Source organism: Macaca thibetana, chromosome 4 (assembly GCF_024542745.1).
Source record: "Macaca thibetana thibetana isolate TM-01 chromosome 4, ASM2454274v1, whole genome shotgun sequence".
NCBI classification, from domain to species: Eukaryota; Metazoa; Chordata; class Mammalia; order Primates; family Cercopithecidae; genus Macaca; species Macaca thibetana.
This window is the reverse complement of record NC_065581.1, coordinates 118,423,143-118,446,779: the sequence shown is the minus strand read 5'-3', so window position 1 is coordinate 118,446,779 and position 23,637 is coordinate 118,423,143. Positions and strand designations below refer to the sequence as shown.

The 23,637-nt window shown below is 38.3% G+C and overlaps 1 protein-coding gene across 4 annotated transcripts in view; it reads left to right on the top strand.

Moving 5' to 3' along the window:
• The window catches only part of GRM1 (glutamate metabotropic receptor 1), a 421,079-nt gene that overhangs the window by 114,752 nt on the left and 282,690 nt on the right, over window positions 1–23,637 (top strand). For all 4 annotated transcript variants that reach the window (XM_050787344.1, XM_050787343.1, XM_050787342.1 and 1 more), the window contains one exon: window positions 21,092–21,341. In XM_050787344.1, coding sequence (XP_050643301.1) covers window positions 21,092–21,341 — 250 coding nt within the window. The remainder of the gene's footprint in view (window positions 1–21,091; window positions 21,342–23,637) is intronic.

The window sequence follows — 23,637 nt, the reverse complement described above, 5'->3', positions numbered from 1 at the left end:
AAACTTAACACTGATTGCATAAATGCATTAACTAGCAAACAAGAGAAAGCTAATAAAAACTCTACACTTCAACTTTTGTCTGCTTTTTAACTTTTTGTTGAAAAAGTTTTTAAGCTTTTTTTAACAGAAATTTAAAATCTTTTTGACTTTTTGTTGTTTCTATTTATATCTTATTGTATCATTTATGTTTTGAAAAGTTGTAGTTATTAATTTTGATTGGTTCATCTTTTAGTCTTTCTAGCTAAGACATGAGTAGTTTAAACACCACCATTACAGTGCTACAATATTCTATGTTACACTAGCAGGTACCTACTAGTGAGCTTTGCACCTTCAGATGATTTTTTATTGCTCACTAATTTTGTTTTCTTTCAGATCAAAGGACTCCCTTTAGCATTGCTTGTAGGACATGTCTGGTGTTGATGAAATCTCTCAGCTTATGTTTGTCTGAGACAGTTTTTATTTTTTCTTCATGTGTGTAAGATATGTTCACTGAATATATTATTATTCCAGAGTAAAATATTTTTTTCATCGTGCACTTTAAATATGTCATGACACTCTTTCCTGGCTTGTAATGTTTCCACTGAAAAGTCTGCTGCCAGACATATTTGGAACTCCATTGTACGTTATTAGTTCTTTTTGTTTTTTTCCTCTTGGTGCTTTTAAGACTTTTTTTTTTGTCCTTGACCTTTGGGAATTTGATTATTAAATCCCTTGAAGTAGTCTTCTTTGGGTTAAATCTGCTTGGTGTTCTATACTTTCTTGTGCTTGAATGTTAATATCTTTCTCTCAGTTTGGGAAGTTCTCTGATATTATCCCTGTGAATAAACTTTCTACCCCTATCTCTTTCTCCATCTCCTCTTTAAGGCCAAAAACTCTTAGATTTGTCTTTTTGAGACTATTTTCTAGATCTTCTAGGCATGGTTCATTGTTTTTTATTTGTTTGTCTCCTCTGACCATGTGTTTTCAAATAATCTGTCTTCAAGCTAATAAATTCTTTCCTCTGCTTGATCAGTTCTGCTATTAAGAGACTCTGATGCATTCTTTGGCAAGTCAATCGCAGTTTTCAACTATAATATCTACTTGATTCTTTTTAATTATTTCAATCAGTTTGTTAAATTTGTCTGATAGGATTTTGAATTTCTACTCTATGTTACCCTGAGTTGCATTGAATTTCCTCAAAACAGCTATTCGGAATTCTGTGTCCGAAAGGTCACATATTTCTGTCTCTCCAGGATGGATTCCTGATGCCTTATTTAGTTCATTTGGTGAGGTTATGTTTTCCTGGATATTCTTAACGCCTATGGATTTTTGTCAGTGGCTGGATACTGAAGAGTTAGATAATACAGTCTTCATGGTCTTGGCTTATTTGTCCCTGTCTTTCTTAGGAAGGCTTTCCAGGTATTCAAAGGGACTTGGGTGTTGTTATCTACATTTTTGGTCATTGCAGCCATGTCTGCAGTAGAGGACACCTCATGCCCAGTAACACTGTAGCTCTCATATAAGTACCACCTCATAAGAGGTACCACCTCATAAGAGGTACCACCTTGGTCGTCTTGGATAAAATCTGGAAGAATTCTCTGATTACCGGTAAGAAACTCTTTTTATCTTCCCTTACTTTCTCCCAAACAAATAGAGTCTCTCTTTCTGTGCTGAGCTGCCTGGAGCTGTGGGAGAGGTGACACAAGCATTCCTGTGGCCACCACCACTGCAACTGTGCTGAGTCAGACCTGAAGCCAGCACAGTAGTGTGGAACTCACACAAGACCCACTCTAACTACTACTTGGCTACTGCCTATGTTTGCTGGGCTCACCATCAGTAGATCACAAAGCAAGTCAGGCTTGTGTCCTTCCCTTCAGGTTGATGAGTTCCCCTAGGACTGGGTGGGTGCAGAGATGCCATCTAGGAGGCAGGACCTGGAGTCAGAAACCTTAGGAATTTACCTTGTTCTGTAGTCTACTCCAGCTGCGCTGGCACCCAAGCCACAAGACAAAGTCTTTCCCACCCTACCTTCCCTTTCCACAAGCAGAGGAGTTTCTCCCCATGGACCACCACCACAGGCCTATGTTCACTCAAGCCACACAGCTCTTCAGTCAATTTGTGGTGAATGCTGTCAGGCCTAAGACTCACCCTTTCAGAGCAGTGGGCTCTCTCCTCACGCAGGGAATGTTGAGAAATGCCACCCAAGAACCAAGGCCTAGAATCGGTGACCCTGCAAGCCTGCTTGGTACTCTAACCCACTGCGGCCACGCTGATACTTAGGCTGCAACACAATGTCCGCTTCACTTTTCTCTGCTTTTCTTAAGGAAAGGAGTCTCCCACCATAGCTACCACGTCTCTGAATGTGCTGGGTCACACCCGAAGCCAGCACATCTCAGTCTCACCCAAGGCCCATGATGTGCACTACCTTGCTAGCACTACTGATTATTCAGGGCCCAAGGGCTCTTTAGTCAGCGGATAATGAATCCTCCAGGACTGGGTCTTTACCTTCAAGGCAATGGGTTCTCCAAGGACTTTTAAATGCACTACCTTGACTGCAAGAGGTCCTCATGTTCTTTGAATTAAAGGAAACTTTTCCTCCATACCCTAATTTCCTTTTGACCCTGGGTAAAATCTATTTTGACTTAGCTAAATGTTATTTTCTACTGATGATGTAAAATAGATATAAAACATGGGGTTAAATAGGAGGAGACTGAGAGCTTAGTAATAGGGTTTAATTGATTCCACTGAGCATAAGGTGGCTACAAGCAGCTACTTGGAGGGATAACAGAAGAGCTGGATCGTGATGAATGTCAGTCCAATGATGCTGGGCAGTATGTCTTTCTGTTAGTTCAGGTTCACCTAATGAGCTCGTTCTGGAAGTGGCCTTGTTTTATCACACGTTGGCTGTTTCTGCAGGGCAGTACCTTGTTCCCTGTTTTTCAGTGACTGCATACCTAAAAATGAATATTGGCAAAAATGAATCTGCAGGCAAGATAAATTTTAAGTGGTTGCACAACAAATGCTTTGTCCTCCCCTACAGTAATACATTTGTAAAAGAAATCAGATTGGGAAAGAAAAAAGCTGTTGAAAAATATCTGCTAAGCAGGTGCTTACTTTGAATACTGAGAATATGAAAAATGTTTTGACATGAGGCTACAGATTATGAAAGAGTGCTGATTCATATTGCTCTAGAATCATCAAATGCTTATGCTATAAGAAATCTTAGAGATTTCCTAGTACAAACCCTGTATTTTGTACATGAATAAAGAAGACAGAATGATACCCAACTCAAGGTCATAACTAGTTAGAGGCAATCAAGACTCCTGGCTCTCATTCTGAAAATTTTATTGTGAAATTTCATATTGTATTAGCCTACTTGGGCTACCATAACAAAATTATTACAGACTAGGAGGCTTAAACCATAGAAATTTATTTTCTTACTGTTATGGAGCCTGGGGAGTCCAAGATCAAGTTTCCAGCAAATCTGGTGTCTGGTGAGAGCTCTCTTTCTGGCTTGCAGATGGGTACCACTTGCTGTGCCCTCACAGGTTCTCACATACTTGGTTTCTGCACATAAAGAGTGTGAGCACTTTGGTGTCTCTTCTTAGAAGGCTTCTAATCTTATTGGATCAGGGCCCCACCCTTATGACATTATTTAACCTTAATTACCTCCTTTTAGGCCCAATCTCTAAATACAGCTACATTGGAGTTTAAAACTTCAACATGTACATTTTGTCTCATTCTGTCGCCCAGGCTGTAGTACAGGGGCGTGATCTCTGTTCACTGCAAACTCCGCCTCCCAGGTTCACGCCATTCTTCTGCCTCAACTTCACGAGTAGCTGGGACTACGGGCACCTGCCACTACGCCCGGTTAAATAATTTTGTATTTTCAGTAGAGACGGAGTTTCACCGTGTTAGCCAAGAAGGTGTCGATCTCCTGACCTCGTGATCTGCCCGCCTTAGCCTCCCAAAGTGCTGGAATTACAGGTGTGAGCCACTGCACCCGACCTACCATTGTATTTTGAAACTAGATAACCTGCTTTGATTTTGCATGTTCCCAGATGAAATTCTAGACTTTGGACTTTTGAGTTGGTGTTGGAATGAATAAAGACTTTGGGTTGATGGGACTGGAATGAAGGTATTTGCGAAGGACATGAGTTTGGGGGACCATGGTGGAATGTTATTATATGAACATCCCCTCTGAAACTATGTTGAAACTTAATCCCCAATGTGGCAGTATTGAGAAGTAGAGCCTTTAAGAGGTGATTGGATTAAGAGGTTCTGCCTTCATGAATAGATTAAGCCTGAGCCAGCATTTTAGCACATGAGGACATGCAAATTCCTTACCATATGATGCCCTGTGCCAACTTTAGGACACTGGAGTGAGTGTCCACCAGTAAGGAGACTCTCACAAGATGCTCACCATAGACCTTGGACTTCTCAGACTCCATACTTTAAGAAATAAGTTCCTTTTCTCTATAACCTATCTAGTTTCTGGTATTATGTTATAAGCAACAGAAAACAGAGTAATACAGTTTTCATATTTGACCCTTCATTGTTACCGCATGGCTGCTACACCTCCAGGCTCAAGTCCATTTACTGGCTAAAAAAAGAAGAGACAAAAGGCTTAAGAAGCAGACCATCTGCCATCTGACTTTTTCAAAAATTTCCCAGAAGCTTCACTTGACAACTTCTGCTTAAATCTCATTGCCTGGAACTGGGTCACTTTGCTTCTCTGGCTACAAGGGCATCTGGGCAGGTAGGTGTTTTTGGCTATACCCAGTCACTCCAAACAAAAGTGGGTATTTTTTTTTATTAAAGAAGAACAGGGAAATAGATAATGTATAGAAAACTACCAGAGTCTGAAACGTAGAACGTGTTGTAGGTAAGTAATTAAGAGTGATAGGCTTTAGAGTCAAACACATCTGAATTCAAATCCCAGCTCTGACAGTATTTGGACAAGTTACTTAAGTTCTCTAGTCCTCAGTTTCCTCTGTAAATGGAGAGAATTATGATAAATAAGGTGACGAAGTTGTGGTAAAGATGAAAGATAATAATTAAGATGTAAGGTCTCCATAAATGCTAGTGTTCACATTATACCACCGTTTTAGAATCACAAGGCATTTGTGTTTCTTATCCTCCCTGGACAAAGTCATACTTTAATTTCTTTTAACTTTAGTGAGACAGAATATTCAGAATACCAAGACACAGAAGCTGGTGAAACAGGTTTTATTCAGCATTATTTCTTATTAAAAATAATTATTCTTTCTGCTTCTAACCCTTTGCCTAAAGGGAAGTCCTCTATGAGACAGCCATCTTGTCCTCAAGCTGAAGTGCTTCCTTGTGTTGGAGAAGAAGTGACTAGGCCTGCAGCCTAGCCCTTGTAGGAAATTTACATCAAACAGAGAGGGTGTCCTGAGTCCTGTATATTTTTTCTTAAGGCAGAGGCTCAGTAGATCAATAAATCTATATCTCCCAAGCTTAGTATCATTGAATCTTTAACTTAAAAAAGAAAGAAAGAAAGAAAGAAAAAGACAAGTTGCTTTTTTAGTAAATTAGGGCTCTCACATCAGATTTCAGGATTTCTATCAAGAAATGTGTATGTATTACACATGGTCTTTTAATCTAAGAATGTAGCTATCACAGAAAGTGGCACATAGCCTATGGACAACTTTACTTAAGGGCAGTCAGTACAACATTAGGATTTCTTATTTCCTTCAGGAAGAAAAATTGTTATGTAGGCATTATAAGTGGTTCAATTCCCTTCTGGAAAAATTTCCCAAATACCCTGTAATAGCTGTGCTTGGCATGGCATTCAGTTTTCATCTCTATGTGTTTTTATTTCAAACTTGTTTATATTAACAAACTAATACCTGATTATTATAGATAACTTAGAAACCAAAAATATTAAAAATATGAAAACACAATTACATATAATTCTGTCATCTAAATAAAACTATTGTTAACATTTTTATGTTTGTTCTTCTCTATATATGTAAAGGTATTGATATATTTTTTAAAAAATTGGATTTATATTTACGTTTTATTTTAAACCATCTTGACACTTAAAAATATGACATATATATTTTCCCTGATATTAAATACAGTTTTATATCATCCTTGAAAATGGTTGCATGTATTATTTTTATAAATACATACCAACTTCCTATTGTTGGACACAAATTGCTTTCTGTTTTTGTTATTATTTCCAACATGTGCTGTGATAATTTTTATGATGGAAACTTGGTGGATAATGAAATAATTTCCGAGTCAAAGGATATGAACATAATTTAACATACTTCATAGCATTGATATTAATATTACCAATTTTTACCAAAAGGATGAGAAAAATTTATTACACCATTAACAGAAACTCTTGCCAACACTGGTTATTATCATTAACAAACACATATAAAGTTTTTTTTGTGTGTGTGCGTGTGTGTGTGTGTGTGTGTGCGTGTAATTTGGAGGTACGTTTTCTGAACTTGTTGTTGCTATATACAACCTACCTGCTTTTGATTATATACCAGTACCACATAGGTAAGGATAGTAAGGATAGCAGACAGGTGAGATAGAATTGCTTCTGTGAACCCGTTTCTTGCATGTGGAAACCACAGTGGGAAATGCTGGGTTTCTTTTCCCAAGAATGATGATCTCCTTTTGTACTTTTATACCACTTAGATTTTGCCTTCTCTTAACTTCTTTCTCCATTTCATAAATAGCTAACTGAAGTTAGAGAATCAACGAAGTGGGTCATTGTATGAAGCTCTAAAATGGATACAATGAGGCATGAGTGTTTGTAACTTAAAGAAGACTCAATGACAGAGGCTGGACATAGATAAATGTAGACTTGCAATGCATTTTTTAAACCGAAACACTAGAAGCCACAAAATAAAAAAAGAGAAGGACTTTATTTGTGCAAGTGTGGCAGAAAAACTATAGGGACAACGTGGACAAAAGGTGACCATGAGTGGACAGTGAAGCACTGCAGTAAAGAAACCATCACGAGGTTGGGTTTTATAAATAGGAACATGGGCATGAAGCTAAAGCTATTGGGTCAGTGCTAAAGCCTTATGTCCACTTTTAGATTCTATAGCTGTAGAAAGACATGGAGAATATGCCCTGCACTTTTCTTTGCTCTGGGAAATTTAAAGTCATTATCACATATAATTTGATAATCATGATGAGTTTTCTTTTTTATTATTATACTTTAAGTTCTAGGGTACATGTGCACAACGTGCAGGTTTGTTACATATGTATGCATTGCCATGTTGGTGTGCTGCACCCATTAACTCGTCATTTACGTTAGGTATATCTCCTAATGCTATCCCTCCCCCTACCCCCTCCCCACAATAGGATCCGGTGTGTGATGCTCCCCTTCCCGTGTCCAAGTGATCTCATTATTCAATTCCCACCTATGAGTGAGAACATGCGGTATTTGGTTTTCTGTTCTTGCGATAGTTTGCTGAGAATGATGGTTTCCAGCTGCATCCATGTCCCTACAAAGGACACGAACTCATCCTTTTTTATGGCTGCATAGTATTCCATGGTGTATATGTGCCACATTTTCTTAATCCAGTCTGTCACTGATGGACATTTGGGTTGATTCCAAGTCTTTGCTATTGTGAATAGTGCTGCAATAAACATACGTGTGCATGTGTCTTTATAGCAGCATGACTTATAATCCTTTGAGTATATCCCCAGTAATGGGATGGCTGGGTCAAATGGTATTTCTAGTTCTAGATCCTTCAGGAATCACTACACTGTTTTCCACAATGTTTGAACTAGTTTACAGTCCCACCAACAGTGTAAAAGTGTTCCTATTTCTCCACATCCTCTCCAGCACCTGTTGTTTGCTGATTTTTTAATGATTGCCATTCTAACTGGGGTGAGATGATATCTCATTGTGGTTTTGATTTGCATTTCCCTAATGGTGAGTGATAATGAGCATTTTTTCATGTGTCTGTTGGCTGTATGAATGTCATCTTTTTAGAGTGTCTATTCATATCCTTTGCCCAATTTTTGATGGGATTGTTTGTTTTTTTCTTGTAAATTTGATTGAGTTCTTTATAGATTCTGGATATTAGTCCTTTGTCAGATGAGTATATTGCAAAAATTTTCTCCCATTCTGTAGGTTGCCTGTTCACTCTGATGGTATTTCTTTTGCTGTGCAGAAGCTCTTTAGTTTAATTAGATCCCATTTGTCAATTTTGGCTTTTGTTGCCGTTGCTTTTGGTGTTTTAGACATGAAATCCTTGCCCATGCCTATGTCCTGAATGGCATTACCAGGTTTTTTTCTAGGGTTTTTATGGTTTTAGGTCTAACATTTAAGTCTCTAATCCATCTTGAATTAATTTTCATATAAGGAGTAAGGAAAGGACCCAGTTTCAGCTTTCTACTTATGGCCAGCCAATTTTCCCAGCACCATTTATTAATCGGGAATTCTTTCCCCATTTCTTGTTTTTGTCAGGTTTGTCAAAGATCAGATGGCTGTAGATGTGTAGTATTATTTCTGAGAGCTCTGTTCTGTTCTATTGGTCTATATCTCTGTTTTGGTACCAGTACCATGATGTTTTGGTTACTGTAGCCTTGTAGTATAGTTTGAAGTCTGTAACGTGATGTCTCCAGCTTTGTTCTTTTGGCTTAGGATTGTCTTGGCAATGCGGGGTCTTTTATGGTTCCATATGAACTTTAAAGCAGTTTTTTTCCAATTCTTTGAAGAAAGTCATTGGTAGCTTAATGGGGATGACATTGAATCTATAAATTACCTTGGGCAGTATGGCCATTTTCACAATATTGATTCTTCCTATCCATGAGCATGGTATGTTCTTCCATTTGTTTGTGTCCTCTTTTATTTCACTGAGCAGTGGTTTGTAGTTCTCCTTGAAGAGGTGCTTTACATCTCTTGTAAGTTGGATTCCTAGGTATTGTATTCTCTTTGAAGCTATTGTGAATGGGAGTTCATTCATGATTTGGCTCTCTTTCTGCAACCTGCTCCTGAATGACTACTGGGTACATAACGAAATGAAGGCTGAAATAAAGATGTTCTTTGAAACCAGTGAGAACAAAGATACAACATACCAGAATCTCTGGGACACATTTAAAGCAGTGTGTAGAAGGAAATTCATAGCACTAAATGCCTACAACAGAAAGCAGGAAAGATCTAAAATTGACACCCTAACAGCACAATTAAAAGAACTAGAGAAGCAAGAGCAAACACATTCAAAAGCTAGCAGAAGGCAAGAAATAACTAAGATCAGAGCAGAACTGAAGGAGATAGAGACACAAAAAAACCCTCCAAAAAATCAATGAATCCAGGAGTTGGTTTTTTGAAAAGATCAACAAAATTGATAGACCACTAGCAAGACTAATAAAGAAGAAAAGAGAGAAGAATCAAATAGACACAATAAAAAATGATAAAGGGGATATCACCACCGACCTCACAGAAATACAAACTACCATCAGAGAATACTCTATAAACATTTCTACGCAAATAAACTAGAAAATCTTGAAGAAATGGTTAATTTCCTGGACACTTACACTCTCCCAAGACTAAACCCGGAAGAAGTTGAATCCCTGAATAGACCAATAGCAGCCTCTGAAATTGAGGCAATAATTAATAGCCTACCAACCAAAAATAGTGCAGGACCAGATGGATTCACAGCCAAATTCTACCAGAGGTACAAGGAGGAGTTGGTACCATTCCTTCTGAAACTATTCCAATCAATAGAAAAAGAGGGAATCTTCCCTAACTCATTTTACGAGGCCAGCATCATCCTGATACCAAAGCCTGACAGAGATACAACAAAAAAAGAGAATTTTAGACCAATATCCCTGATGAACATTGATGCAAAAATCCTCAATAAAATACTGGCAAACTGAATCCAGCAGCACATCAAAAAGCTTATCCACCATGATCAAGTGGGCTTCATCCCTGGGATACAAGGCTGGTTCAACATACGCAAATCAATAAACGTAATCCAGCATATAAACAGAACCAAAGACAAAAACCACGTGATTATCTCAATAGATGCAGAAAAGGCCTTTGACAAAATTCAATAGCCCTTCATGTTAAAAACTCTCAATAAATTCGGTATTGATGGAACGTATCTCAAAATAATAAGAGCTATTTATGACAAACCCACAGCCAATATCATACTGAATGGTCAAAAACTGGAACCATTCGTTTTGAAAACTGGCACAAGACAGGGATGCCCTCTCTCACCACTCTTATTCAACATAGTGTTGGAAGTTCTGGCTAGGGCAATCAGGCAAGAGAAAGAAATCAAGGGTATTCAGTTAGGAAAAGAAGAAGTCAAATTGTCCCTGTTTGCGGATGACATGATTGTATATTTAGAAAACCCCATCGTCTCAGCCCAAAATCTCCTTAAGTTGATAAGCAACTTCAGCAAGGTCTCAGGATACAAAATCAATGTGCAAAAACCACAAGCATTCTTATACACCATGATGAGTTTTTCAGATGTGCATTATGACCTTCGTTTTACACAAAATGGACCAAAAGTTAGAGAAGAAAATACTTTAGGGTTATCCAGCTCTTTATTGAAGATGCAGGATTCAGACCAGATTGATTTGCCTTCAAGTCTCATCCTCTCAATCATTTAGCTGTAAGGCACGATGGGAACACGATGCTGAGAACACAGTGAAACAAGAGGACAAAGATTACTTGGTTTCTATCCTATTACCTAAAGAAAACACCCAATTAGTAGTAAATCTCCTTCTTCTACTTGGGGGTGCTATACTTGTGCCTGCCAAAGTGGGAAAAGAGGTGAGGCTGGAAAATTGCTTGTAAGACTCTTCTTGTTCTCTTTGATTGCCCTGTGTGAGGCAGTTCCTTCACTGACCTTGAATATAAATTTCCTTACATGCCACCACCTGGGAACACCAGGACAGGTGATGATTCACTCACCTCTGACTGACCAAACCCATCATGCTGACTGTGTTAGAGGACTCAGCAGATGTTTGGATGGAGGCAGGGAACCCATAACATTTTCTAGGTGTTAAGTGGCAGAGCAGAACCAAACAAATTCAAAGGCTACCAGGAAAAGTTAAAGTAATAGGGGTTGTTTCTCTGCTGGGAGAAGAGAAATCTGAATTATGATTTCAAGAAGGACCACCTCCCCTCTCCCTAAAAAAGAATTTAAACCAGCTGACATCTGTCTGCACTGAGAATAAGGAGGAAACAAACAAATTCAGATTTTATCATAAGAAATTCAGGTAACAAAGAAGAATTTCCTAATAGTTATAGATGTTGAGTATTATAATAGTTTTCCAGAAGGTGCTGTGAAATCAATTTTATTCACAAAAAATATTATTTTTGTTTTACCTTTTAATACTTGTTTTTAAAATTTTTTATTTTTATTTTTGGATTCATAATAGTTGCTCATATTTATGGGGTACATGTGATATTTTGACACAGTCGTACAATTTGCAATGTTCAAATCTGAGTACTTCGGATGTTCATCACTTCAACCATTGATCATTTCTTTGTTAGGAAGATTCCAATTTTACTCCTCTAGTTATTTTGAAATATACAATATGTTTTGTTAACTACAGTCACCCTATGGTGCTACTAAATAGTAGATATTCATTTTATCTAACTGTATTTTTGTGTTCATTAACCAAACCCTCTGTATCTTCTCTCCCTACTACCACTCCCAACTTCTTGTCACCATCCTTCTACTCTATCTCCATGAGATTTAACTTTTAGCTCCCACAAATGAGTGAGAATATGCAATACTTGTTTTTGCATTCCTGGCTATTTTCAGTTAACATAATGTCCTCCAGTTCAATCCATGTTGTTGCAAATGACAGGTTTCACTTTTTAATGGCTGAATAATATTCCTGTGTATGTGTGCTGAATAATATTCCTGTATAAACACACACACACACACACACACACACACACAGACACACACACAGACACTACATTTTCTCTATCCATTCATCCCAGTGAAATTATACTTCAAATATGAAGGAGAAATAAAGACTTTCCCAGAAATATTTTTTAAATGGGACATTCTCTTGTTTTCCAAGATGTCCTAGGAGGCAAAGTAGTTGGTTGACAGGCAAATGACAGGGAATTATCTGTGACCCAAGAGACCAGACCAGGAGTGGATTCATCATCACAGGAGAATGAGAGAGACTATGAGGAATAACCCAGGAATTGAGAGTGTCTAGAGTATAAGATGGTGGATTCTCCAAAGTGAAACCATTTCTTTTTTAGTGAAAGTGTACAAACAAATATCTACATATTTTCTCTATAAGAATGTTTCCCTTGGTGTAACTGATGTGTAAATATGCAAGAACGAGCAATGTTGAATTAAGTTGTTTGACCAAGAAAGTATTTGAAGATGCAATAACAGGATTTGAACTAAGTGCTACATGATGTCTGAAATGTTACTTGAGCCACCAAATGGAGCTCAGATTGTTTCTTGAATATAGCCTCAATATTTTAGGAATGGAAAAAAAATCAACATAAAGCCTAGTTTTCAGTGCCTACTTTTTTTGCCATGATGGCAGTTCATAGAGGTGATTATGAAATGCAACACAATCTATTTCATGGCTCAATGAAACTTAGCCACCAAGTTACTATAAATCAATTTTTATGAATAAATTTCTGTTTTTCCAGTTGGATAATTATTGTCTGACTTTTCAAAATCATACATAGTTTAGAGAACTCAGAGTTGTTGCCATTATTTTCTCTCTCCCATTTTACCCCCATTTTCAGTGCCTATCTTAACTTTACCTGATATAAACAATAATGTCCACTTCTATTATTTTAAAGTACTTTCATGATTATTCAAATAATACGGTTTCTTTGTAAGCTCCATGTGTTCTCCTTCATAAATATCCCATCAGTTCTGTTTAGAAGTTGGTTTTAGAGCATATCTGATGTAACCTACACTCTGTAAATACTGTTGTCACATAACTAAGATAAAATGAAGATTTTTCAGCATATTAAATTGTATATGTTATGGACTTTGTCAGACACTGCTCTTCCCTTTCTCTCGTACTCTCTAGGTTTTAGGCAGGATCTAAACAGTGATAAAGTCTGTTATCAAATCTTCTACAATGCAGCAACATATAGCACATTACCATGTTGCAATCTTGTAAGGGTATGCCAGAGGCCTCAATAAAGATCTTTAGACAGAGTGTCATTCTGTAAATCGTGAAAGTTCACTTCTGCTCCAGTGGGTCCTCTCTACTTACTGACTCTAAAAATACCTCCTATAGATTCACATTCACTCCCATTCACCCTGAATGCCAATGCCTTGCTTGGCATTAAGCCCATTTTCCTTCTCGCTTTTCTGAAGAGGTGTTCTCTGATTATCTCTGCTCTCCCATCCTAAAATCTAGGATGACGGTATTTTTTATTTTTCATGTAGCATATATGTCTCAGTATCGCTGCTGTATTTTGTGTGCTTGTGTCATGCCTTCACACCTATACTGTAAGTCCATGGAGGAAGCAGTACAAAATGGTGGTTATGAGCAAGAATTTTCAAGTTAAGATCCTAGATCCACCACCATGTCCCTTTGGGCAAATTACTTAACTTCTTTGAGCTTCCACATTCTCACTTGTAAAAGAGGGGTTATAACTTCTATATGGAGTTATTATGATGAATACATGAAATACTTAGGTGTTTATCCCAGTGCCAGACACATAGTAAATTTTCATCAAATTGAAGGGAGAGTCAGTGTATAACATTTCTTGGCAACTCTTAAAGGGCAGCGCACAGGTAATTTTTCAGGTTAAGAGTTCAATAAAATATTTGCTAATCCAAAGAAAATATGCAGCTCTCTACCAGCCCTGAGTGTTTACAATTACATAGCCTTTTTATTTCTTAAGTGTTTTATTATAGGTCACCTTCTTTTTTTTTTTTTTTTTTTTTTTTTTTTTTTTTTTTTGAGACAGAGTCTCGCTTAGTCGCCCAGGCTGGAGTGCAATGGCGCGATCTCGGCTCACTGCAAGCTCCGCCTCCCGGGTTCATGCCATTCTCCTGCCTCAGCCTCCCGAGTAGCTGGGACTACAGGCGCCCGCCGCCTCGCCCGGCTAGTTTTTTGCATTTTTTTTCAGTAGAGACGGGGTTTCACCGTGTTAGCCAGGATGGTCTCGATTTCCTGACCTCGTGATCCTCCCGCCTCGGCCTCCCAAAGTGCTGGGATTACAGGCGTGAGCCACCGCGCCCGGCCAGGTCACCTTCTTATATATTCACAACTTTCTTTCAATGCCACAGATACTAGACACAGAGAATTATCTAGATAAATTCTTCAAACCAGCAAAGGCAGAAAGAGGCCTGAGTGGCAGAATGGGGTTGGGGGAAGGCAGAGGGTAGGCTTGTGGTTGAGAGTATTATCTTCGACTTGACATTGCTTGCTCATGACCTAGTAGATAGCCAAAGAGCACATGTCTCCTAGTTTCTTTCCATTTATGGAGAATCTGCTTATATTTTAAGACTCAGAACAAGTGATACTTTCTTTAGACAGTTTTCCTGATTCTTAACCCATAGCACCTCTATTAGATACTTGTAGTTGTCCTGGTCATGTCATTAGTTATGTTTTTAGTAAATGAAAGTAATAGAATGTTAAGCTCAATGGGAGGTGGTTTCCTTTTCAGTTTGTATGCTCTTTGCATCTAACACTGTTACCAATATGATGAGTATAACAAGGTTGTTTTGAGAATCAAATAAGATAATGTGTACAAATACAATTTTTATTTTATTTATTTTTTTTTGTATTTTCCTTTTTTTTTAAAATTATACTTTAAGTTCTAGGGTACATGTGCATAACGTGCAAGTTTGTTACATACGTATACTTGTGCCATGTTGGTGTGCTGCACCCATCAACTCGTCAGCACCCATCAACTCGTCATTTACATCAGGTATAACTCCCAATGCAATCCCTCCCCCCTCCTCCCTCCCCGTGATAGGCCCCGGTGTGTGATGTTCCCCTTCCCGAGTCCAAGTGATCTCATTGTTCAGTTCCCACCTATGAGTGAGAACATGCGGTGTTTGGTTTTCTGTTCTTGCGATAGTTTGCTGAGAATGATGGTTTCCAGCTGCATCCATGTCCCTACAAAGGACACAAACTCATCCTTTTTTATGGCTGCATAGTATTCTATGGTGTATATGTGCCACATTTTCTTCATCCAGTCTGACACTGATGGACATTTGGGTTGATTCCAAGTCTTTGTTATTGTGAATAGTGCCGCAATAAAGTATAAAGATTGACAAAAGGACAAGTTCTTTCTACATTAGTGTTGCACTCATGGAAATTTATATGTAAGTTTGAAGGCTTTTATGTATCATGAGCAAAATGGGGAGTTTTAACATAGTCTAATGCATAATACTCAGCTCTCTATCAATATGTATAGTTAAGAATTGCTGTACAGATGAGAACATATGGACATATGCTGGGGAACAGCACACACTAGGGCCTGTCATGGGAAGCGGTGCAGGGAGGGAGAGCATCTAGAAGAACAGATAATGGATGCTGGGCTTAATCCCAAGGTGATGGGTTGATCTGTGCAGTAAACCACCAAGGAAGGCGTCTACCTACGTAACAAACCTGCCTATCCTGCACATGCAGCCCTGAACTTAAAAGTTGAACAACAACAACAACAACAAAAAGAACTGTTGTTCAAACAATAACATATAAATAAAGAAATTGGGACAAACATTTCATGAAACCAGTTAACTCATCCAGACATTTTAGATTATGAAAAATACATGTTTAATTGCTTTTTGCTACTAAGAGAAATAAGAAGTAACCTAAGAGTCACTACAGAGCTGTTCCAGTTCTCATATCAATAAGCTTCATGCCCATTGGTGAGATATTTCACCTCTCTGTGCCTCAGTTTCCTTGTCTGTAAGCTGATCTGTTTTTCTGAATATGCCTAAGGGTCTCTATTAGGTTTAAAACACAAGGATGTTCTTAATCGAATGCAAAGAGCATTCTTGTTTGTTTAACCTGCATGTGTTTTCAAAAAGGAGCAAAATCATCTTTTATTGAAGTCCAAGGGTGGGCACCCTGCAGTAAACTCATTCTCCTTGTAACACAATCTTCTGACAGGCTGACAGTGACTTGTGCTGAGAGAGTCTGCTAGTGATGCCTATTTACCTTGCAGATTCCTGAACCTGCATTTATTGTGAGAAAGTGGCATCTGACTTCCTTCCTCGTGCCCTCTTGTGCAGATGAATAAGGCATTCGCTGGCCTGCTGTGTGTGGTTTTCTCCCTTGTCACCAGTCAATGCGTGTCTTTTGAATCGTGACACGTTTCCACAGTCTTTGGAGCTAAGGATTTTGTAATGTGTTAATGCTTCTTTTGGGCTTCACTGGGCTGAATTAGGTCACTGAAGGTGGTTGAATTAAGAGAAAAATGCATTAATTTGATCATTTAATCTCATAAAACAGGAAATAAGCTTCTTTTAAAAAATACAAGAACATCTCATTAGATTTAATTACAATGCTCGTGAAACTTTTACAGATGTTGACATTTAAGTCCCAAGTCTTTTCTGACTACTGTCATAATTTTACAATTATTTTCTTAAATAATTGCTGCATTTATCTGATATTTATCTTAAAAAAATTTGAAAAGTACTACCAAATTGTGTACCAAAAGTTAGAACTACTTTCACCAACAGTGTATATACTTATACCTTGCCAACACTGAATCTTATTAATCTTTGAACTTCGAGCATTCTAATAGGTGAAAAAAGAATGTTTCATTTTAAAGGTACTCTATTGATAACAAATATGGTTCAGTGATTTGTTTCATATGCCTGTTACCCACTTTTACTTATTTTGTTTATATTGCTTTTGTTTATAACTTTTGCCCATTTTTCTATTGGGCTGATACAACAAATGCACCTTTGCTGTGCATTTAAGCATCTAGAACTATCATGAGTACATCATTGAAAAAGCCATAAGAATATTTTCTCCTGGAGATTACATTCTAGAGAAAAAAGAAAAATAAACAAAAAGATCAGCAATATGTACAGTCATGCACCATATAATGACGTTTTGGGAAACAATGGGCCACCTATATATGATAGTGGTCCCATAGATTATAATATGGTACTTCTACTGTACTTTCTCTATGTTTAGATACACAAATACTTACCATTGTGTTACAGTTGCCTACAGTATTCAGTACAGTATCATGCTGTTCAGGTTTGTAGCCTGGGAGCAATAGGCTATTCGATATACCATAGGTGTATAGTAGCTTATGCCATCTATGTTTGTGGAAGCGCACTATAATGTTTGCACAATGACAATATCACCTAACAACACATTTCTCAGAACATATCCCTGTGGTATAGTGACACATGACTATATTGAGATAAAAGCATGGGGGATGACCAGGATTTACTTAGAGGTTGCTTTAAGCTAACTGATCAAGAAAGGCTTTTCAAAGGAGGTGATATTTCTTTCATGATATTACTGATAAGATCACCCAGTAGAAGAGCATCTTTTCAGGTGATGGAAATAGCATGCATGAGCTTGGGGTATTCCGCCAACAGAAAAGGACAAAAAGTTCCTGGGATGAACCTTCCAATTTCTCCAACCTCATCTCTTCCTACTTTCCCTCCATCACCTTTTCCAGCCTTATGGAGAAGCCCATGCATAGCCTGGTAGTCCAGGGGAAGGAGTTTCCATTTTATTCCAAGCATGTTAGAATGCAAGTGGAGCTTTCTGTAAAGGAGTAACAAAATCAGATTTATACCTTAACAGATTACTCTGGTTGCTAGGTGTGAAATCAATCACTGAGAACAAGAATGGATGCAGGGAGGCCAATCAGAAGCCTACAGCACTTGTCTAGGTAAGAGCTGATATTTAGTTGGTGTAGAGGATACTATACTTGGCCCACCTAGATTTCCTTTACCTGTTGGGTGTGCCAATCTCCTAGCCACCATGAAAGTAGGCTTCTATCGGCCAGGCACTGTGGCTCATGCCTGTAATCCCAGCACTTTGAGAGGCTGAGGCAGGTTGATCACCTGAGGTCAGGAGTTCGAGACCAGCCTGACCAATGTGGTGAAACCCTGTCTCTACTAAAAATACAAAAATTAACCAGGCATGGTGGCACATGCCTGTAGTCCCTGCTGCTCAGGAGGCTGAGACAGGAGAACTGCTTGAACCCAGGGGGCAGAGGTTGCAGTGAGCTGAGATCGTGCCACTGCATATCAGACTGAACAAGAGTGAGAAAAATAAAATAAATAAATAAAAATAAATAAATAAATAAATAAGAAAGTAGGCTTCTATCAGTCCCAGTTGCCTGCTTCCTAGGAGGTGGTACCTGGTCTTCCTTCTTGTGGACCTTAGCCAATGATTGACCGACAAGGGGATCCCTTGCCTGGAGGTGGGGTTAACTCTCTGTATAATGTGCTCTAGCACTTTATTGTGTTGTCAGCCTGAAGCTATTCTTTAGCTTAAATGATGTTTCTGCTTAGCTGCCTCCTACTGTTCCTCCCTGCTTCTCTTTGTCTTCTCTTCCTCAATAAATTACTTGAATAAGAATCTTCATATTAGGCTCTGTTTTTGAATAACCTAACCTAAGACACAGTTTACAATGGTAGAGGCTGAAATAGAGGAAAGAGAAAGGATTAGGAATGCTCTAGAGATAAGGGCTACAGGAATAGTTCTGGAATGTGAGAAAAAGACAGAAATAAAAGTAGTTCTCAAATTTTGTTATTGTACAACTTGGTGGGTAATGGCATCATGTACTAATGGATGTCTGGAAGAAGTAGATTTGCAAGGTAGAGAAGGAAATAATTTTATTTCAGATATGTTAAAGTGTCTATAAACGGATACCACTGGGTAGGCAATTAAATAAATATTATTTGAATGCATGTGACAGAGTGGAAGTACTTATGATGAGAGTATAGATGAAAAAGACAAAATTTCTCAGGATTGAGTCCTGGTATGACAATTGGAGCAGAGAAAGAAAATCCAACAAACATACTGAGGAGTGACCAGTGAAATGAGGAAAACAGGAGAAGGTTGTATCACAGAAATAAAGAGAATAAAATGTTTCCAGGAAGGTATGGCCAACTGTTGAATGCAACGGGGTGGTTGATGAAGATGAAGACAACAGATCACAAGATATGGAAACAGGGAGATTATTGCTGATCTTGACAAGAGAAGATTTTGATAAGAGAAGATTCTGAGGTGATGGGTATGCCTATGTCTAAACTCATCAAGAGGTATATATTAAACGTGTACAGTTTTTATATATCAATTAGATGTCAACTGAGAAAAAGAGAAAAAATGCTAAAAAGGAAAGAATGGAAGAAGCAAATACATTGACCTAAGCAACTATTGTTGCTATAAACAGAAGCAGTGAATCAGTAACTCAAGAGGGACAATGAGGTCAGGGGTATTTTTCTTTTTGATTGACACTGATAGGAGGGATAAACTGATTATCCAAGAGAGAGAACAATTGTAGGAGAAACTCCTTGAACAGACAAAAAGTGATGGGATCTAGGGTCCGTGAGCAGGGGTTGGCTCTAACCTAGAGTAGACACACTTCAAATTTACAACAGAAAGGTTGATAGATAATATACATGCCGGTGAAGAAATGTTTATAGATGTAGTGGGAGGCAAAAGTAGTTTTAGATAGATTGTTTCTATGTTCTTATTGAAATTTGAAATGATGACCAAGTTGAAATGGGGAGTGGGAATGGTTTTGGTGGTTTGGAAATTTGAAGAGAGAAGAGTATGGATGAAATAATTAATGAAATATTTAATATTTAATAATTAATGAAATAATTTGTTCTGTAAGAAAGTTTACTTACAGGGGTGATGTAGTATAATTTCCTTGTGCTATTGAATATCCCTTTTGGTATGTGTACTCATGAATTTTAAATAAAACCATTCAGCAAGGTCATGAGTCTTTTTTAGTCATGTTTAGGTGCTCAGGTGTAGACATGGAATAGGCAGATGGTTGGGTTTAACTAGCATTAATGTCAGGAAAACACAAACGAGTTAAGGAATTTGCAAGAAGCAATTAAGAGGTAGACTATGAAATCTAAGCTGGGCTAAGAAGGAAACGAGAGGGAGAATGGAAAGAAAAAATAGGAAGGTTAATGGATTTGAAATTTTGATGAGGTTGAAGAAGTGCTGTGGTAAGGGTAGTAGAATATATGAGTTTGTATGATAAGATGAGGTAGCAGAGACGGATGTTTAACATCCACATTCAGAGGAATTAGAAACATCTGTGATAACAAGGTCAAAAGTGTGACCCTGGACTTGTGTTGGTTACAGGAAACATCAGTGGAAGGCGAGAGTTTGAGAAACCATGAGGGCATGGTATCAGATCTATCATCCACATGCATATGAAAATCCCCAAACTTCGGGAGAGGAATAGAGACACAGAGGCTCATAAAATGGGAGCTAAAGTATCAGTGGAATAGAGAGACAGGGAACTTGTAAAGTGCGATATTTATCTCATTGGTTTCTATGAGTTTTCAGTTTTTTTAAAGTGTATTTTATTATAAGAATGCTATAAAATAAAAATCATAATATAAGACACAAACCTCTCATAAACCCATCACTTTGTCAGAGGATGGTGGATTCTGACAAGGCCCTATAGCTGTTTCTGGTCTGCCGATCTCTGACCTGGCCAGGTGTTCCATTTATTTTGCTTACTCATTCTTTGTGGAAATGTTGCAGGGCTTTATGTCGCCAAGAGTGGCTGCTTGTTAACCTGGCAGCCAGCTGAAGCAAGTCCTCAAATGAAGAGTCCTTCTCTTTGTGTTTCTTTGACCTCTCTAGTCCAATGCACTGATCTTTCCTACGTGGTTAAAATCTGGGACAAGAACTATTAACAATGGTTGGAAAATAGGGCAGCAATCCTTCATTTTATAAAACATGTCTCATTATAGGTTCCCTAGCTCAGCTTGTCTCTCATTATTTCCACAGAGTTGATTGTCTGGTTACATTTCATTACTCTCTTTAATCCATCCAGATCTTCCTTCAGTCTCAGTTATATTTACAAATTATTTGCCATTCCTGTGACTAACAAGTTGTTATTCCATTTTGTAAGTAGTGTTGTTGCCACAGTTGTCTTGAACATCTGCTGATTGTTTCCGGACAGGGAATTACGGGGAGAGCGGAATGGACGCTTTCAAAGAGTTGGCTGCCCAGGAAGGCCTCTGCATCGCCCATTCTGACAAAATCTACAGCAATGCTGGGGAAAAGAGCTTTGATCGACTCTTGCGCAAACTCCGAGAGAGGCTTCCCAAGGCCAGAGTGGTGGTCTGCTTCTGCGAAGGCATGACAGTGCGAGGACTCCTGAGCGCCATGCGGCGCCTTGGTGTCGTGGGCGAATTCTCACTCATTGGAAGGTAAGTCTCTCTCTCTCTCTCTCTCTCTCTCTCTCTCTCTCTCTCTCTCTCTCTCTCTCTCACACACACACACACACACACACACACACACACTTTGAAACACATATGCTTACTTTCACAAAACTAGACTTGCTAACTCCAAAGTGGGAGTGACGTGCAGTGCTGAGCTGAACATTAGTTCTGGATCTCACTGATAATGTGAATACTGGCATCTTCCTGCTAGACAACAGAAGAACAAGGCTCAGGAGGGAGGATTGGTTAAGCCCAGGAGTTTGAGGTTACTGTGAGCTATGATTGGTGCCACTGCATTGTAGCCTTTTTTGTTCAAAAAAAAAAAAAAAAAAAAAAAAGGAAAGAAAGAAAAACAAGAGCAGAGCAGCATATAACAAGATATTGAGACTTTTTCAGAAAAAAAAACATGGAAAGCTTTTTGGCAGAATATGTCTTGATCTGGAGAATTATTCGTTTCACTTGCTTTCTCCACACCCAAGCTGATGCTTATGTCTTCCTACCTCCTAAACATGCGCATCTTATTGAGATATCAGTAAAGAACAGCAGTGAAAATGGAAAATATGTATTAAGATTTGAAATTTATAGAGTTGTCTAAAGACAAGTGAAGATATGCAACAGAACTGTGGAAGTTTATAATATATCTTGTCCCATTTATGAGTTAGCTAATTTTGATGCTTTCTGCATGTGATTTCTGGAATTGCTGGTGGTGGGTCCCAAAATTTCTGTTCTCTTTCTAAATCGTGTGTACTTGTTTGGCAACAGATGGTAATCATCACTGGATTTTTCACAGGGCTTTTGACCTAACAGATATCTTGTTTAATTTGCCAGCTTCTAATATTGCATAAAGAAACTGCTCAATTTTCCCCAGGAACCTACTGAGTTTACCTGATCTTTACTGATCTTCAACCCTATCACACTTATCTTCCAAATCTCTTTGTCTCTTCCCATCTCTTCTTCTGGGTACACTATAATCATATCACACCCATTAAAGAGCTTCAACCACTGATCTTCTGCTCTTGGAAGTTGGGTAGTACTGGTGTGGACATGCTCACTGGACCTTTCCCTTCTGTCCTTGTGTTTATAATAATGATTGCAATTCTAGTAAGACTAACTTTGCCATCACCTGGAATTAGAGGTATAAGACACTTCAGGGACTTTTTAAAAGAAAGTAGGATAGAGGGAGGCCGAGACAAGTGGATCACGAGGTCAGGAGATCGAGACCATCCTGGCTAACACGGTGAAACCTCGTCTCTACTAAAATGCAAAAAAAAAAAAAATTAGCCAGGAGTGGTGGCGGGCACCTGTAGTCCCAGCTACTCAGGAGGCTGAGGCAGGAGAATGGCGTGAACCCAGGAGGCGAAGCTTGCAGTGAGCAGAGATCGCACCACTGCACTCCAGCCTGGGCGACAGAGCGAGACTCCATCTCAAAAAAAAATAAAGAAAGTAGGATAGAAATACAAATAAATGAATAAAGAAACAAAGAGATACTCTCCAAGCATGAGGAGGTGTGGAGCCAAGGTCAAATTGTAATTCATGATAAAGATAATTATTAAACGTGGGCAAAATTGGCACACTGGCACACAGAGTCAACTTGGCTTCTTCAACATGGTGCAGTTTTTGGAAGCCAATAAAATGTTCATAAGAAAACTGGTCTTCTAAGGAGTATTTAAATAAGAAATGTTATTTCTTTTAGGAGTGAAAAGAAGGTAAACAGTATTTTTGAAGTGTTTCATGGAGTAATATTCTTAATAAATGCACCAGGACAAAGGATGTACAGACATTCAGGCCTTTCCATTGCTTCTGTAACATGACTGCTTTTAGGAAGATTGCTTGTTTTTAAAAAATTCTCATATTTATAATTTACAAAACAACAATAGTCTGTTTTGCAGAATTTATTCTTTTTATCATATCCTCAAAAGTGGCTATCTACCTGGGTTCTGGAGATATTGAACAGATGTGGCAAACCTGTGAACTTCAGGGCATATAGACTACCTAATTATGAAACATAATTACACAAAATTGTGCTATGTGTAATTGGAGTGTGAAAAATATATTCTGTCACCATTATGAGCTGGGCAAGAATGATAATGGCAACTTAAGTCTTTCTAGCTCTTTGTTTTTTACCTCCTAATAATGCAGGTGAACTCATACAAGTATTTCTGAGAGTCACATGTGTTTGTTTATGTGCTTGTCTGTGAAGAGGTCAGCTACATGTGATGTCTACCTCTTTTATTCCTCTTAAATGCCCCTATTCTGCTGGATTCCACTGACATATCCGAGGGAG